This window comes from Amphiura filiformis, chromosome 7 (assembly GCF_039555335.1).
Source record: "Amphiura filiformis chromosome 7, Afil_fr2py, whole genome shotgun sequence".
Classification (NCBI taxonomy): domain Eukaryota; kingdom Metazoa; phylum Echinodermata; class Ophiuroidea; order Amphilepidida; family Amphiuridae; genus Amphiura; species Amphiura filiformis.
Genome location: NC_092634.1, coordinates 60691704 through 60708450, shown reverse-complemented (window position 1 = coordinate 60708450; position 16747 = coordinate 60691704). Strand labels below are relative to the sequence as shown.

The 16747-nt window shown below is 37.4% G+C and overlaps 1 protein-coding gene across 6 annotated transcripts in view; it reads right to left on the bottom strand.

Annotated features, from left to right (window-relative positions):
• Positions 1-237: 237 nt before the first annotated feature.
• The window catches only part of LOC140157419 (phosphatidylinositol-binding clathrin assembly protein LAP-like), a 109892-nt gene continuing 93382 nt past the window's right edge, over positions 238-16747 (bottom strand). For 2 of the 6 annotated variants that reach the window (XM_072180608.1, XM_072180614.1), the window contains 5 exons: positions 16379-16553; positions 15551-15685; positions 5923-6039; positions 2800-2862; positions 239-560 (listed from right to left, as the gene is read on the bottom strand). In XM_072180608.1, the coding sequence (XP_072036709.1) occupies positions 394-560; positions 2800-2862; positions 5923-6039; positions 15551-15685; positions 16379-16553 (657 nt within the window). In that variant the 3' untranslated portion in view covers positions 239-393. Of the gene's footprint in view, positions 561-2799; positions 2863-5922; positions 6040-15550; positions 15686-16378; positions 16554-16747 lie in introns of all 6 variants that reach the window. The other 4 variants (XM_072180609.1, XM_072180610.1, XM_072180611.1 and 1 more) reach the window with 4 other exon arrangements.

Sequence of the window (16747 nt, the reverse complement as noted above, 5' to 3'; positions counted from 1 at the left end):
TTGTCAGATTTATTTCAAAAAGCGTTACAGGGAGCTTGTGGATCTTATAAAACCTCCTATATGTGTTTGAGGCCCCTGAACATGTTTAAAACAAAACTGCCAATCAGTTACATAAGGGGTTTTGCTTTAAACATGTTCAGGGACCAATGACACACAGGTTTTTTCTGCCCAACAATGATTTTTGTTTGGGAGCGGACTGATTAAGTATCCCAATCTTAACTCCATGACGATTGGCCAAAAAGAAGTTTTCATTATCAATTGGATCAATCAGCAACATTGTTAGAATAATTTCACCACACAAAAAAAATGGGGTGAATTATTTGCAGAGCTCCATTCTGATTGGTGATTAAAGTGAAGATATCACGTAACTGACCAATCAGAGGCAATGTTAGATCAACTCACTTTTTGGTGGCGCCTGCCTCGTGATATCCAGATTGAAGCCAGTTGGGCCAGAGATGAATCCAGAGGGGTGCCGTTGCTAATTTCTGTATTTGGTTGTTGTTGCAGTTGCTGTTGATTTGGGTTCAAAGGTTGCAGGATATTCACCATTTGTGTTCCGCCTGTTTAGGTCAAAGGTCAAAAAATATGTTGGCGTTGTTTAGTGGTTGGTTACAAATTGTATTAAAATAGGGATAGTGGCCCTAAATCATTTGGCCGTATATAGGTGTGTGCACTACCGTTGCATAAAGGTTCCCATAGTGCAGCTATGACCCAAGTGGCAATTGGATTTGAACACTTAGGCTAAATTTGAATCAAAGGCCTTACATAAAAGTGTATACTAATATGTTCGATGAATATACCACCACATGAACCATGTTGCCATAAGGCAAAAAAAAAAAAAAGGGGGGATAAGAAAAGCTGTTTGGTTAATCTTAAGCGACTGGCCCTACTTCTTGAGCTTACCCAAGACATTTGTTTTCAAGATATTTTTTACTTTCACTTACCCACATTATAAATTGAAAACAGAATTATCAGGGCACATATAAAATCAAAGAGTTTCCTGTGAGCATATGACCTAATTTTGGGGTTACCCTGGTGACCATGAACACCCGTTTCATCACGCAAGGTTGCAGTAATCAGTGAACTGGTTGCGAGATATTTTGCAGTTATTTTGTTTAATAATGTAATTGTACAATACAAATTTTCCAGTGAAGAATTTTGCAATTGCTCCTTGGGCAATTCCGATTTTAGATTCATTGGCAGTTACACGTTGAGAAGGAAAAAATAATTTCATAAAAAAAATTGACCATCAGCTGTCTTATTCTTCAGACAACCTAAAAAATGAGGCATGGAGGGTCATATGATTTGTGGTTTGTAGTTGCAGACAATGGTTAAACTGATTGTCATAGTTCCTTTTCCAATGAGCACATTACTTGAAATTTGAGGTTCCAAGAACTAGGCCGAGAGTGGCACAAACAAAACCTTTTTCCTGTGGCGACACACGTTGCATTTTCAGTTTTCCATGATTTTCCACTCAAGTATTAGCTTTGTTCCAGGTTTTCTTGGACATATCTATATATCACAGGTGTCACAAGCAGTGGCGGCGCCACCGGGGGGGGGCATGGGGGAAAATGCCCCCAGTCAGAACTCTTGCTCCCCCTGTTGCCCCCCAGAAAAAACCCAAAATTACGAAAATTCCCACTTTTGCAGTAATTTTGTGCAAAATTTGTTGATTTTGGCCCCCCTGAAATTCACTTTTCCCCCCTAATGCCCCCCCGAAAAAAATTCCTGGCGCCGTCACTGGTCACAAGACTTGCTTCTGATCTCGGGAAATAGAATACCCCTCATAGTTGATAAACCTGTGCACCTAAACCCCATGAGAACTACCTGCCAATTGGGCAAAAATAAGTTTTCATTATCAATTGGACCAATCAGCAACATTGTTACAATAGTTTCACCATGCAACAAATTGGGGTGACTTATTTGCAAAGCTCCATTCTGATTGGTGATTAAAGTGAAGATATCATGTAATTGACCAATCAGAGGCAATGTTAGGAATGCAAGTTCCACATTTGGTACAGGATTGGAACTATGACAAAGAGTTTTGGTTAAGGAATACATATTAATGGGTAGTTGCTTTTGCTGGCATTTGCTTTTGGCTACTGGGGCTGCTGCAAGTGATCTTTTTTTTTTATAAATATACATACTTGGAATACTGAATTGAGTTGATAAATCTAGCATATTATTCATTTTACATCGATGTATTTAAATGATAAAAAAGATGCTCATTTTCATATATTGCAACTCAATTTGTTTAGTTTTGTTTTTAGTTTTTGTTTTGTCAATTATGTGTCAACCATTTTCTTTATGATTTTACTTCGGAAAACAATATTTGACCAAAAATAGCAGACAATATTTTTGAAAACAAAATTTGACAAAAATAGCAGACAATATTTTAGAAAACAAAATTTGAGCAAAAAATGGAAGACAACATTTCTCAATTGGTTTTTAGGATCTATACTTTGGTTCACTTCAAGTTCGTTATTGACATCAATGCATTTTTGCGGTTGCAATACAAGCATGCCAATAATTTGCTTGTGTACGCATGAGTGAATGCTCTCTGCGATCAACTTAACAAGCGATTTGATGCTACGATCAGCAAAATACGTACCTTCATCACCACTGAACTTGAGGTGAACCAAATCATACATCATTATGCAAAATGTCAAATGAAATTAACATTACAAATTTGCCTCACGTCAGATATTGGTGGTGCATGCATTAATAATAAATTTGAGTATTGAACAAAAACATATTTCCATACTAAAAAGTAGATGAACATTTTGATGAGGACCTTACCTTGTTGTGGCATACCAAACGCATTGTAAAAATTTGCACCGATATCATTGTTGTTTGTGAAGCCTGGATGGTGAATGAAGGGGAATGAAAAGACGACAGGCAAGAATGACATGAGTAGGGTAATATGGTAATACAGCAATGGTTCAATGCTAGAACACTGTAAGTGCTTTGCTATCATTATGTACTTACACCCTTTCTTGCATTGAACCCATTATATGGTCATGTTAGTACCAGAATGTTATAACTACAATAGCTGCTTCTTGTAAGTTCAACTTTGTATCACTGATTAAGTTAAGTCTTGGGGTTTTTGGAGCATCTCAATCAACTTACAAGCAATCTTAATAGCTGCCTTTGGTCAAACTGTGTGTAACTCTAATAGCTGCTTCTTGTAAGTTCAACTCTGTATCACTGATTAAGATGTCAAGTCTTGGGGAATGGTTCTTGGCTCGGTTTTTGGAGCATCTCAATCAACTTACAAGCAATATTAATAGCTGCCTTTGGTCATTTGGTCAAACTGTGTGTAACTCTATTGATATCATGGCTAGGGTTAGAGATTCCTGTGTTCTTGAACTAATCTCAAAGGCAACTGACTATCAGTTAAAATCAGCAAAGTTTTTGTAACCTACGGCAGCGTTTGAATGCAACAACATTCTTGTACTCCCATGATGATGTGGACGGCGGTTGATTGGGAAAGTGGGTTTCTGAGATAAGTGTTATGAAACAACAACCAGAGGTGAATGAGACCAGAGATGGAGCCGGACACAAGGAGAGGGCAGTTTGCCCCCTCAGAAGAAAATTTTGGGTACACAAAGGATGCAGAAACATGAAACTTAGGTAGGTGATATGAAATTGTATCCACCCGGCACTAAATTGCCTGTAATCTGATTTTCAGACAAGGTCTTTAGGGAGAACAGTTACTCAAGAGCTCATTTAGTTCAACAACTCTGCTATTCTCCTTGTTGTTGTTTCAAGAAAACACCAGCTTTGGAAATTATGTTGGGATTTTTTAATATGATCGAAGAAGCTTATGAATCATTAATAAAGCTTATTTTTTACATGCTCATATTTCATTTGTAATAAAAATCAACCTGATTGCTGATTTTGACAGCGGTATTATACCATTTTTGATCCACAGCAAAAATGTATCAAACTGATGAATCTGGTTTAGTTGTGCGCAATAATTTGCAGCATGATGTTTTTTTGCAATTATGAAGCAGTGTTTATGTGGCATGTAGTTTTCAGGAAACAAAATTACACAAACCTCATATGTGCTTGTGGCCCCTGAACATGTTTAAAACAAAACTGCCAACAGGTTACATCAGAGGTTTTGCTTTAAACATGTTCAGGGGCCAGTGACACATAGAAGCTTTTTCCTGCCCAACGGCGATACTGCCATAGCCTCTTTTACAGTACATTAACTGCACAAAAGAGGTATGTTGAGCAGTTACATCGTTTATTGCTCAGTTGACTTTTAGGAACACCAAACTCATATAGCACCAACCTTAAATTGATATATTGCGTAATTGTCAGTCATATAAAAACTGACATATAGGATCCTGGCTTTAGTTCAATTTTAATGGGGTTCCCCCTATAAAATCTCACAACATGCTCAATGTGAGGCTATTGACGGATGTGTTGATATTAATGCTTTATTCCGTACAATACACATATTGTTATAGAGGGCCATACTACGGGCTGTATGCACTGTAATGTACAAAAAGTAGCCTGGGTTCAAAACAGTAACCTCAGATCGTGCACTGTCTACACAATCTCTGATCCAATCAGAGCGAAGGAGGCAGTTTTGACAATTGAGGTATCATCAACAACTTGCCCACTAAACAACCCCTAGTATTGGCCTATTCCAGTTGAAATTCACACATCCCCTAAAGAAGACATGCCCTTAATCGTCCACACAGGGAATGTTTGAAATCTACACCGCCTGTGTGGGATATTAAGGTCATGTCTTCCATGGGGGTGTATGGGATTCAACTGGAACAGCTAATTTTTGAAATCTTTAGATCCTAGAATATTTGGTTGTGAAATTTTAGAGCTTTATAATCAGTGCCGAACTGTCACCAATTTTTGCCTGTATCTCAATTTCAAAATAGCCACCTTTGGATTGACTGGATCAGAGCATGTCGCATATGTTGTGAAACAAAATAATGAGGTATAGGTGGTAAAAAAAATATTTAAAAAACCCATTCATATAATAAAAAGTACAGAAACAATTAGACTACATTACAATCATGTAACACAGAGCAGTTCTATTCCATTTTTCACCCTGATATGGCAGTGACGTCAACGCGTTGAGCCAACTACTTTGCGCACACATCTACGTCGCGTCTTTTAGGCGCGAGGTGTGTGCACGCCAGCGCTTTGAGCAAACACAAGTGATTTACAGCTGCGCCCAATGAAATACGCACCGACGTCACTGCCACATCAAGGTGGAAAATGGTATAGTACTGATAAGCTGTCTAGGTTCATTGAACCAATAGTGCTAACAATAGATTCTAAACCTGTGCATGCATTACGTGCCATGTACAATGATACATCAATATGTTTTGATGAATCCAAATATGTGGAAATATTGGATCCAAAACATAACAATGATAAAGTTGGATGCTTTACGCCAAAATTTTTTAGTCTCGCTGTGAGTATCAAAAAGCTCAACCAATAAATATGGGCTCAATTGATCCAATTTTAAATCAAATGTGTGTCCTTAATATAAGAAATTAGCCTATTGTCAAGACTTGATGAGGGATTAGACATCTCTATTCCATAAGCTGTATAATCCCTGCCTTGAGTCTAGTCTAACACTGAGTATGCTTAGTTGAAAGTAATACAAATGTGCAAAATATAAAGAAGTTATGTGTGTCCATAGATTTAAGTTTACTGCCTTTAAAACAATGCTAATCAACAATTCTATTATAGAGAAAAATAACATAGAATACATTTTGTGGAGGGAATAAACTGAAAAATAAGAAACGATAAGTGTTGGGAAAACTGGTGCAAAGGTTACCAAATAGATCACAAAATTACCAATAAAGACAAAAGAAATAAACTAGAGACTATCTAGAAACACTGATTTACAAGATAACACCACCAGTTTGGTCACTAGCTAACCTGCTCCAGACATTTGAGGTGCCATTTGTGGCGGTGGTGCCGCTACCGGCTGCTGTTGCATCGCAAACATAGAGTCACCTGGTCCTAAACCAGGATTAGCACCCATACCGGATCCCCCTGTCAAGGCAATTTCATTCAGTTGTTAATTATAGTTGACATGAATTGAGTATAATATTAATCACATGGACAGCACACATATTTATCACATGCCTATCACATGGTTAGCATATGGGTGGTATGTGGTTATCACATGGGGTGCTAATGTCTGCATATTGGACTAGTTTTAGGTTTTTAAGTCCCAGGGTTCTGTAGCATCTGTAAACTGGACTGTAACTTTTTGTTTAAAACCAGCATTGTAAAGAAATAAAAATAAAACAAGAGCAATGTACAAATGTGTATCTAACTGAAAGAATAATTATATAATACATATTGTTTGGTATTGAATCAGCAAATTCCTTTTATTTTACTACTTTTATTTTATAACTATCAGTATTTTTGAAAATCCAAAAAATCATCTTCCAAGTGTTGAGATGAGAAACTACATTGGACTATTCCAGTTGAAATCCATACACCCCCTATGGATAATGGAAGGCATGACCTTAATCTCCCACACAGGGTGTATGAATTTCAAATGGAGCCACCCATTCAGGTAACCCCATTTGAAATTCACACTCCCTGTGTGGAAGATTAAGGTCTTCCCATAAGGGGTGTATGGATTTCAAATAGAATAATCAATTTTAGTAGCAATGTCTATGATGTGTTTTCATATGACACAAACAAGCAGTCAATATTAATGGGGTTCCTCAAGGTCTAGTAGTAGGCCCTCCCATATTTACTTTGTGGTTGATGGTCACTATCAGAAAGCCACAGCAAAATCATTGAACGTCACAAACCAAGTCAACACACCCAAGAATTTGTATTAATGCAAATTAATGCAAATTAATGCTCCCCCCTCCATTAACGTGTTGCTCCAACTTGATTTAGAATTAGAACTGTTAACCACAAATAAAACTAATGTTAACAGAAAAATACAGCACTCAATTTTTGAATTAAAATAAATACTATTCTGTTGCCAAATGAAACAGCTTATTCCTAATCATAAAGATAAGTTTACATTCCATATTCAGTCACTGTTTAAGAACTGAATAAACATGTAGTTTTAACAGTGATCAAGGTTTTAGCTAGCAGAATTTGAGTGCAGGGAGGCAATTTACAGCATTTGCAAGATTTCAACAAAAGTGGACACTTTAATGATTAATTCGGTAAAATACACTTGCTTTTTCGAGTTTCAGTGGTGGGCTCTAGCATCAAAATGAACCTTCAGTGATGGGCTCCAGAAGCGAATGGTGGACTCCACCACCCACTACCGCACACCGTAGCTACAACCCTGTCTATGATTAAAGGATTAGGATTGAATTATGTTTCCTTAAGCAAAAAGAATAATTTTTATGTAAATTAAAAAAAAGAGTTGGTGGTATTTTTCCTCTTACATTTAACAGGTGGGCCAATTGTTGGGACATAAGGAAAAATGAACTGCAGGAGGGAATATTTCATGCATGATTATGTAAATATATAAATGCTAATTGATAATTATAATCAATAATTATAATAACGAACTGTTAGTGCTGAATACATGTATCATTATTTTTTCGTAATTACTAAAATTAATCCTATGACTGAACTAATTAATATTCATGCAATAATTTTTCATTTGGAAAAGTTTAGAATATGGAAGGCCAGGGGGCTACAAGGGGCACAAATTAATACAGACAAAATTGAAGTAATCAAATGAATTTATATGTACTTGTTTTTTGTTGTGACTGTTGTTGTTGGGCCATTTTGCGCTGAGTTGCCGGCGACAGGGGAATTTTCCCGAAGACCGACTGCACAGTGGAACTGGCAAGAATGTTTTCGTCCCCAAACAAGTTGAAAGTTGGCGCTTTATCTGGTTTGGGAGGTGGTTCCGTTGGCTCAGATACGGTCAAAGGAGGCGGTGTTGGAGCGGCACCGGTAGACCGGTATGGGGATGGTTGCGGAGATGGAAAAGGTGAACATGCTGGAGGATTCGGAGAGGAGGATGAGTCGGGAAACATGGACGATTCCATCATCATGCCCGCATCATCGTATGCCACTGGTTCCGGAAACATTGAGGCAGAGGTATCACTATAATCGGGGAATGCTTGTTGCTCGGGGAATGCTTGTTGCTCGGGGAATGCTTGTTGCTCGGGGAATGCTTGTTGCTCGGGAAATGTCGCAAAACCACTTGATTCTGGGAAAGATGATGGTTCGGGAAAAGCCGACTGTTCGGGAAAAGCCGATTGGTCCGGAAAAGCCGACTGGTCCGGAAAAACAGACTGTTCTGGGAAAGCCGACTGATCCAGGAACGCCGACTGATCCAGAAAAGCCGACTGGTCCGGAAAAGCCGACTGGTCCGGAAAAGCAGACTGATCCGGAAAAGCCGATTGTTCCGGAAAAGCCGATTGTTCCGGAAAAGCAGACTGATCCGGAAAAGCCGATTGTTCTGGGAAAGCTGATGGCTCGGGAAAAGCGGAGGAATCCGTGAAAGCGGCTGGGTCGGCAAAATTGGCTGGTTCGTGTGGAATGAGGCGGCGGTGGCGGTTTCTGGAAAGGGGGATGGCTCTCTGAATGGAGGTGCTGGATCGGTGGCATCTTGCCCCATATCAGCAGTGTCAAATGGATTGGTAGAAGATGTATCTATCATGGAGGGAGGAAAGTGGTGAGTTTCCATGGTTACGGGTTGAAAGGAGAATGGAGTGGAAGAGCGTTGAAAGAAAGCACAGAAAAGTCAGCTTAGGACAGATCATGAAAATTATTGTTCTGTATATAAAATATGAACTATACAAAATGTAACCTTGCAAATTATCTAAATAATTTGTTTGTGATCTACCACAACTAAATATATATTTTCATATGAGAAGCATACAAAAATATTCAGCAGACACTGAAGAGAATATTGGCAACAACAAAAAGTCTACTGGTCAACCAGTACTATATACAGCTACCTATAAGTACATCTCATTCTCATAGAATTGATAGCAGTAAGTACTACAGCTATAGTATTATCAATTTTATACATTCACTCGGTCGGGGTTGTTCCATCTCTTGGTCGTGGTTGTTCCATCTATTACACTTGCGTCTGTCACTCATGCCTGTCACTTGCCCGTTTCTCACGTCTTGCAAAATCCCTATTGGTTTGTACAGGGCCTTTCATTCTAGCCAATTTTCTCCGCATAGAAAATACCAATTTGCCATTTCTTTTGTATAATTCCCCTAATAAGAAATCGAACTTTTTTGATTTGTTTCACCAACAGGCCTTTATTTTATGGCTTGGTTTAGGATTTCCCCCACTGAGTGCACCGGTAAATGCCCCCCCTTCGTGTCAGAGGGTGCGAGATGGAACAGCCAAATTCCGGCAAAAGCAACCAATGGGATGAAGCGATCCATCGCAAGTGACATCATGCGGACAGACCGAATATTATTTAGCAATTTCTCCTTGCAAATGTCAAAACAATTACATCAAAATGAGAAAAAAACAGTACCAACAACCTGACGATACCGCACACTACAAATAATCACATTGACACAATTACTGAACTTTCAAACGTTGTGAGGGGGTACATGGTCACATACAGAGTACAAACTTATTCATCACCATAGCTTTGGAAGGGAAACTACATAAGCATCAATGCTACCTTTGAACTGCTACAAAGATATTGGCAACATTTATCGGGCTAGTCCAGTTGAAATCCATACACACCCTGTGGAAGACATGACTTTAATCTTCCACACAGGGTGTGTGTATTTCAAATGGGATTACCTGCATGGGTGACTCCCATTTGAAATCTACACCCCCCTGTGTGGGAGATTAAGGTTATGTCTTCCATAGGGGGTGTGTGGATTTCAAACTAAACAGCCCATTCAGCCTATGACATGATACTACACATTAACCAGTTTAAATCTACTGGATCACAAAAGGAGACTAAATTAATAGGACATTTTCTGTATCGCTGGAACTCCCTCAAAGAAGAGAAATTCAAAATTACATGCCCTGCCATCTGCAATTTACATACAATTGTACAGCTATGACATGCTATTATACTGCATCTGAACTGTCATATTTGTCAAGAAGAAAAAAGGGACATTTCAGACAAAAAGAAATAACAAAAAAAGGGGTAAAAATAAGTAAACCAGTGTTAAAATCCAATATATTCAAGAGGTTGGTTGTTCAAGAGTGCTGTAAATGGACACATTTTGGTTTTACATAAAGAACTTAGTCAAAACATTTTCCTCTCATGTAAACCCCCTGAGTACTACCTGCCGATCTAACATTGCCTCTGATTGGTCAATTAGGTGATATCTTCACTTTAATCACCAATCAGAATGGAGCTTTGCAAATAATCCACCCCATTTTTTTTGTGTGGTGAAATTATTCTAACAATGTTGCTGATTGGTCCAATCGATAATGAAAACTTCTTTTTGGCCAATCGGCAGGTAGTTCTCATGAGGTTAAGTAAATAACCTGTCATTGATCAATTTGATTTTGAACATCGCAGCAAGACAATTCGCGATCTATATCCCACAAATTGAAAACAAAATAATTATGTGAATCCACTAAAATTAAATACATCATATCTGATATCCTAAGTTTCTTATTTTAAAAGCACAACAAAAGGCAGCACTATTTAAAGGTATAAAAAAACACTTTGTTGCTAGATTCGAACAAAAGTGACCTGAGCATTTGATCCCAGCAGAATCATTACAAAAGATATTATTATATCATCTATTATACTCTGCAAACTAATAAAATGTTTATTTGCAATTTGCTCAGTTTGCACATTTTGTGTGTGATTTTACTCCAAAAAAAGTTCAATTATCAATTTTTTTCCTATACTTTTTTTAACATGGATTGTGTTGCAGATCACAATGGATTCTTTGATTTTAGTGAAAACTTCAGGTTTTTGGAAAATTAGTATAATTTGAAAAACGGTTATTTTGGTAAAATCTTAAAGATCGCGGTCAGACCTAAAATGTGCGATTAAAAAAAGCGCAGTGATTATATACCCAAAATTTTGGCGTTTTTGCGCATCACACATTTTGCCTGTCCTAAGGTTAGGTAATGCAACATACTATACTTAATCTTTCACAGCTTCAGCTATGATCAACAGCTTAGGCAAATGGTACTGATAAAAAGACACAAAAAATCCATGCTTTTTTCAACAATGGTGAGGGAATTCATGACCGAGTATCTTTCCATGCAAGAACGAACATACATACAAACATGGAGCCAATGCCTCAAAATGCGAGTATATAAATTTGTTTTTTATCATTTACAATTATGAATTTTAAAGTAATGGAAAGTACAAAAGCTAAGATTCTATCTAGCTTGATTTTTGTCCAACATAGTCAGAAAAGATTCTATGCCCATTTTGTGAAGTGCTGTAGTACCAGTCTTCCCTCCCGATAAAACACACAGTATCCACTAACAAACAGATGCTGTGTTTGCTTCGAGAGCGAAACGGGTCAAAAACATTTCAAAATAACATTTCCAAAAGAACATTTCCAAAAAACCCACAGCATCTGCTATGTTATTGGGCTATTCCAATAGAATTCCACAATCCCCCTGTGGAAGATTTTGGAAATATCTTTCACGGCGGGAGTATACAATTTAAATTAGCACATTAACCAACTCTATTTGAAACTCATCCTCCCTCTGTGGTAGATTCATGTTATATCATTCTCAGATGGTGTGTAAAATTCAAATAGAAGTGCCTAATACATGTATGTCAATTCCATTTGAAATAAACACTCCCCCTGTGGAAGATATTGTCTAAATCTTCCACAGGGGTAGTGTGGATTTTACTTCCACATATACTACACCTTTTCTATGGGAACAGATTGACTAAAAAATACCATCCGTTAAAAGTTAAACGACATCTGATCTGCCGTTTATATAGTTTGATCAGCTCATAATCGGCGGGCCTTATAACATCGCCGATTAATATCAAAATAATTTATTGTGAGAATTTCCTTGCGACATCTTGTCAGAAGCACCACAAATTGTTAATTGAAGTCCTATACTTTGTCTACTTTCTTTGACACACAAAATTTAGACCATGCAGGTCAACTATATCACTCTTAACTTTGGTCTACCTTTTTGGCGAAATGGTAAAGCCTAACAATTCCCGCCAATTACAAGCTAATCAACTATATAGATGAGTACTGCTTTTTTTTTTTTTTTACTTGGAATGGCCAAATTGGTCTTCACATTGCAAAGTTTGATCAGGAATTCCTATAACTTTCATAATATCATGCATCTGGGAGTAAAATTTAATGTGGCATTAACTTTCATTGAAGAAACTGGGAAGAAATAACCTTATAAAGACACCTTATCATTTCAAACATTTTTGAGACATTGGCAGTCAAGGGTTACCAAAAAAGCAACAATTTTTTTAACCCAATTCCTCTGCATCCACTCTGCACATCCAACATACACAAACTCTCACAACCATCCATACAATGTATCAGGGCTCAAACATACCACCTTGCCTATTGGTCAAAGGGTTATTCCAGCTGAAATCCATGCACCCTGTCAGGGTTGTAGCTAGGATATTTTTAGTGCTGGGTAGCTGAAAATTTTGCCTATTTAGCAATTTTTGCCAAAATGGTCTAAATTCTTGACTAATTCAATCAAATGGTGCAATTTTGGCCTCTTGAGTGGTGGTCTCCAGTGCTAAAATTGCAGCTGAGTGGTGGACTCCAAAACTGAGTAGTGGACTCTGCCGCCCACCACTGCCCACTGTAGCTACAACCCTGTATGGAAGACATGATCTTAATCTTTCACACAGGGAGTGCGGATTTCAAATGAAGTTAACCTGAATTAGTGACTCCGTTTGAAATCTACACCCACCCTGTGTGGGAGGGGAGATTAAGGTTATGTCTTCCTTATAGGGGGTGAATAGATTTCATCTGAAATAGCCCATCAATTGTCCAAAATAACTTGTTACTTTTGCTGCTTCATATCGTTGTGATTTCCACACTGACAAAACACCAAATATCTTTAAACCACCCCTTTGCACCACCTGTACAGGGTGACATTATCATTCATTTAGTGCAACCTGCCTTTAATTACCACAGTAACTACCAGCACTCTGCAAATTTTGTAAAGCACTTCACAAATTTATACAGGAATGGTTTAAGATAATCCAGTATTCATCTGTATGAGAAATTGACAGGATTCCCATGCCTAGTTCCTTTCCAAATTCAAGGACCTTTCAAGGGCTTTCAAGGATTTTCAAGGGCAAGACCAAAAAACTGATTTTCCAGGGCTTTGACTTTTTGTGTTTACCATCAAAAAGATTGATCTATAGAAAAACTTACAGTGCCTGAAATTTTTTAGAACTTTCAAGAACCATTTATAAATCTTCAGGTCTTTCAAGACCTGGAAAATGTATTTTCAAATTCAAGGACTTTCAAGATGCAATGGGAGCCCAGAGAAACCACAATGCTATGTGCGAACAAACAAAAAGTTTGAAGACAAATTTGAGTTCCTGAACATTCAAGTTTTGGCTAATCATTTCATTCATGTGCAATTCTACAAATAAAGCTAATGTACAACTAGACACCTTGGCCAAGTACCAGCTGTGCTTCAACTTTCGCCATGCATTAACAACATGCATTTCTGCTGCTGGCAAGTCCTATGTTCGAGCCCTGACACACCCACACGACCACACAACACAACAGAGGTGAACTAATATTAATACTTGTAGGTGTCCCTCCTCCTCCGCTTCCTCCAAAGGGCTCAAAGGTATCAACAAAACTAGCCGGGGCCGAGACACTGCCCTCCCCTGTACCCTTCATGGGGACAGGCATTGGCAGACTTGACGCTGATAGAGAGAGAGATAGGTAGACGGGTATGTTCCATGTATGCATGCAATATGATGGGGTAAGAAATAGTTCACATGGTGTTGTTTAGACAGGTCAGGTATATAGAGACGAGTATTGAATACATTTTTATGATGTTGATGCAGACTTAGCTGCTTTGGTAGAGTCATGATGAAGAAAGTTAAACATTTACTTAATTTTGCAGGACCAGGGCCGCCATAGAATTTCTGGAGCTTACAAGTTCATCAACGAGTGAACAAGGAATAGTGTTACGTTCCGAAAGCTCTCAGGTGAGCAAATTAAGCTTTGAGTAAATGTTTAACTTTCTTCAACACATTTTTATGATGCACAGATGATTTAAACCTTGTCCTGAATTTTAATAGCCTTAACTAATATCATTAGAATTTTCTACATTTTTGAATGGGTAAATCCTACAGCCTGGTAATGCAGTTTTCACAAATTTACATTTTTGTGATTGTACAACATCTCAAAAAATATTCTGTATAACAAATATTACATCAACATTTTAAACAATCAGTCAAAGACTATCATCCTTACTCAGGATATGCCATCTTATTATACACTCATACAACACATTATTTACATTATTATGTAAGATACTGTATCATTTGAAACAAGGTGAAAGCTCGCTTTCTGCAAAAATCTCTCAGTTTTACACTTTTTTGTCATCATAGCGATAGGCAGCTTTTGTAGATTTTGACTCTTTGAACCTGCTCCTGGACCACAAGTAGATGACACACCTTATAATAGAGCAGCTATTCATAATTATAATGGAAATACATATTATACTTCCACATTCCAATTTGGAAACTGATGCGCCGCTATAAGCTACTCAATTAATTATGATCCAGGACCATAAGTGTTAGTCAAAAACTACTGAAAACACAATCAAGGAAATATATTTCTCTTTTCACATGGCACAAATGTCACTTATGCCTTTTTGTCATGACAAAGTTTATCACAGTATAAAAGAAACCTGCAAGATAAGAACATTAATATTCATTAAGGGATCTAAAATGAGCGTTTATTGCGTTTCGACAGTATTTTTTGTGGGACATGAGAGCCCCTCAGACCTATCGAATTGCATTCTGAATACGAAGCATGTCTTTCTGATATCAAATAATTTTCATTTTTTGAAAATCACGATATAATTCAAATTTTATGACAAATTATAAAAATTTGATATTTTTCAAATTTTTGATATATAACAGTCCTCGAAGTAAATTATTTAAATCTAATGATATATTCTTAAAGTGTATGTAGCAGGGAGGAAAAGCCGACAGTCAATTGAAAATTTTGACCTTTCATATTGAAGATATGGATTTTTTCCCAAAAGACCTAATTTTTTTTGGTGTTTTGGGAAAAAAATCCATATCTTCAATATGTAAAGGTCAAAATTTTCAATTGATCGTCGGACTTTTCATCCCACCTACATACACTTTAAGTATAAATCATCAGATTTATAAAGTTTACTTCAAGTACTGTTAAATATCAAAAATATCAATTTTAATGATTTGCCATAAAATGTGTATTACATTGCGAATTTCAAAAATCAAAATTATTTGATATCAGAATGACACTCTTCGTATTCTGAATGCAATTCGATATGTCTGATGTGCTCTAATGTCCCAAAATAAATACTGTCCAAACGTTCATACCCCACCCTTAATATTCATTAAGAGATTATATTAACAGCGATGCTTACCATTCGCTGATCCCCATGGTTTTGGCGCCCCCATGGCTGGATGACCCATCTGAGCCTGTTTGACAGTGTGAGGGACTTGAGGTGTGAGACTCATCAAGTCATCTAATGCTGATGATTGCGATTGGTTGTTGGTGGCTATCAGGAGCAAAAATGTCACAATATTGTCAGGTTTACTCGCAATGTCAGGAAAAATACAGCTATTTTTTACATTAAAATAATTATAGTAAAAATAGTTAAACCCTAATCTTTCAGTTCAACCAAAGTGGAAATAAATAAAAGTCCAAAACTTAAATGAAGCTTAAATGTTTTAGCTAGATGGTGATTTGACCACATACTGCACGTTTATATCCCTGCAATTAAAGGGGCATTTTGCGATCCACAGCCTCATCCTTCACTTTTCTCAAAAAAAGTAATTTTTATACCACCAGAAACTACATGGCTATATAATATTTATGTGCAAAATATTTCTTACAGATTCATGTGCTTAGCAAAAATATCGCTAAAGTTATGCATTACATTTGGTCTGGTCCTATATAGTGTTATAGGTTCCCCATTAAGTACTGATGCCTCTATCACACACTGAACACCTGCAAAGTAGTGCTATTATTTTTTGACTAAATAAACACCAATAACACAATGAAAATGTCCATTATTACGCTAAATACAATTGATTACAATTCCAGGGCATGATAGAAATAGCCATACATATCAGTACACCGGTAGAGCTATATACGACCAAAAAAAAAACCCTGGTGCATAAAGGTTATAATACCATGGCTACAACAAAGAGTATTTTTTGACACTCTGTAGTAACCGGGTGGCACTTACTACTTGAGACACCAAATAAATCTGTATTTGTAGTGACGGGTGCAGCTCCTCCAGTCATAAATGGATTATTACTAGGCTGTGTTGCTGGAACAGCGGCAGGTGCTGCGTTCTGTGTCGGTGCCGAGGTGGCGATTACAGCTTGCTGAGCAGCTTGGGCTTCTCGCAATCTCTCCTCCTGGTGGTGCAAACAAACAGACAAATATTTATTGTCTTTATTATGATGATTTGGAGGGTTCAATCATATTACCTGACTTGTATCCATCGCGATGAGTGGAAAACTATTGCAGAGATGTAAACATGGGTAGCGAAATATTGCATATACGATGCAGTATCAGATATCATAGGATAAATTATGGATCAAAAATGATA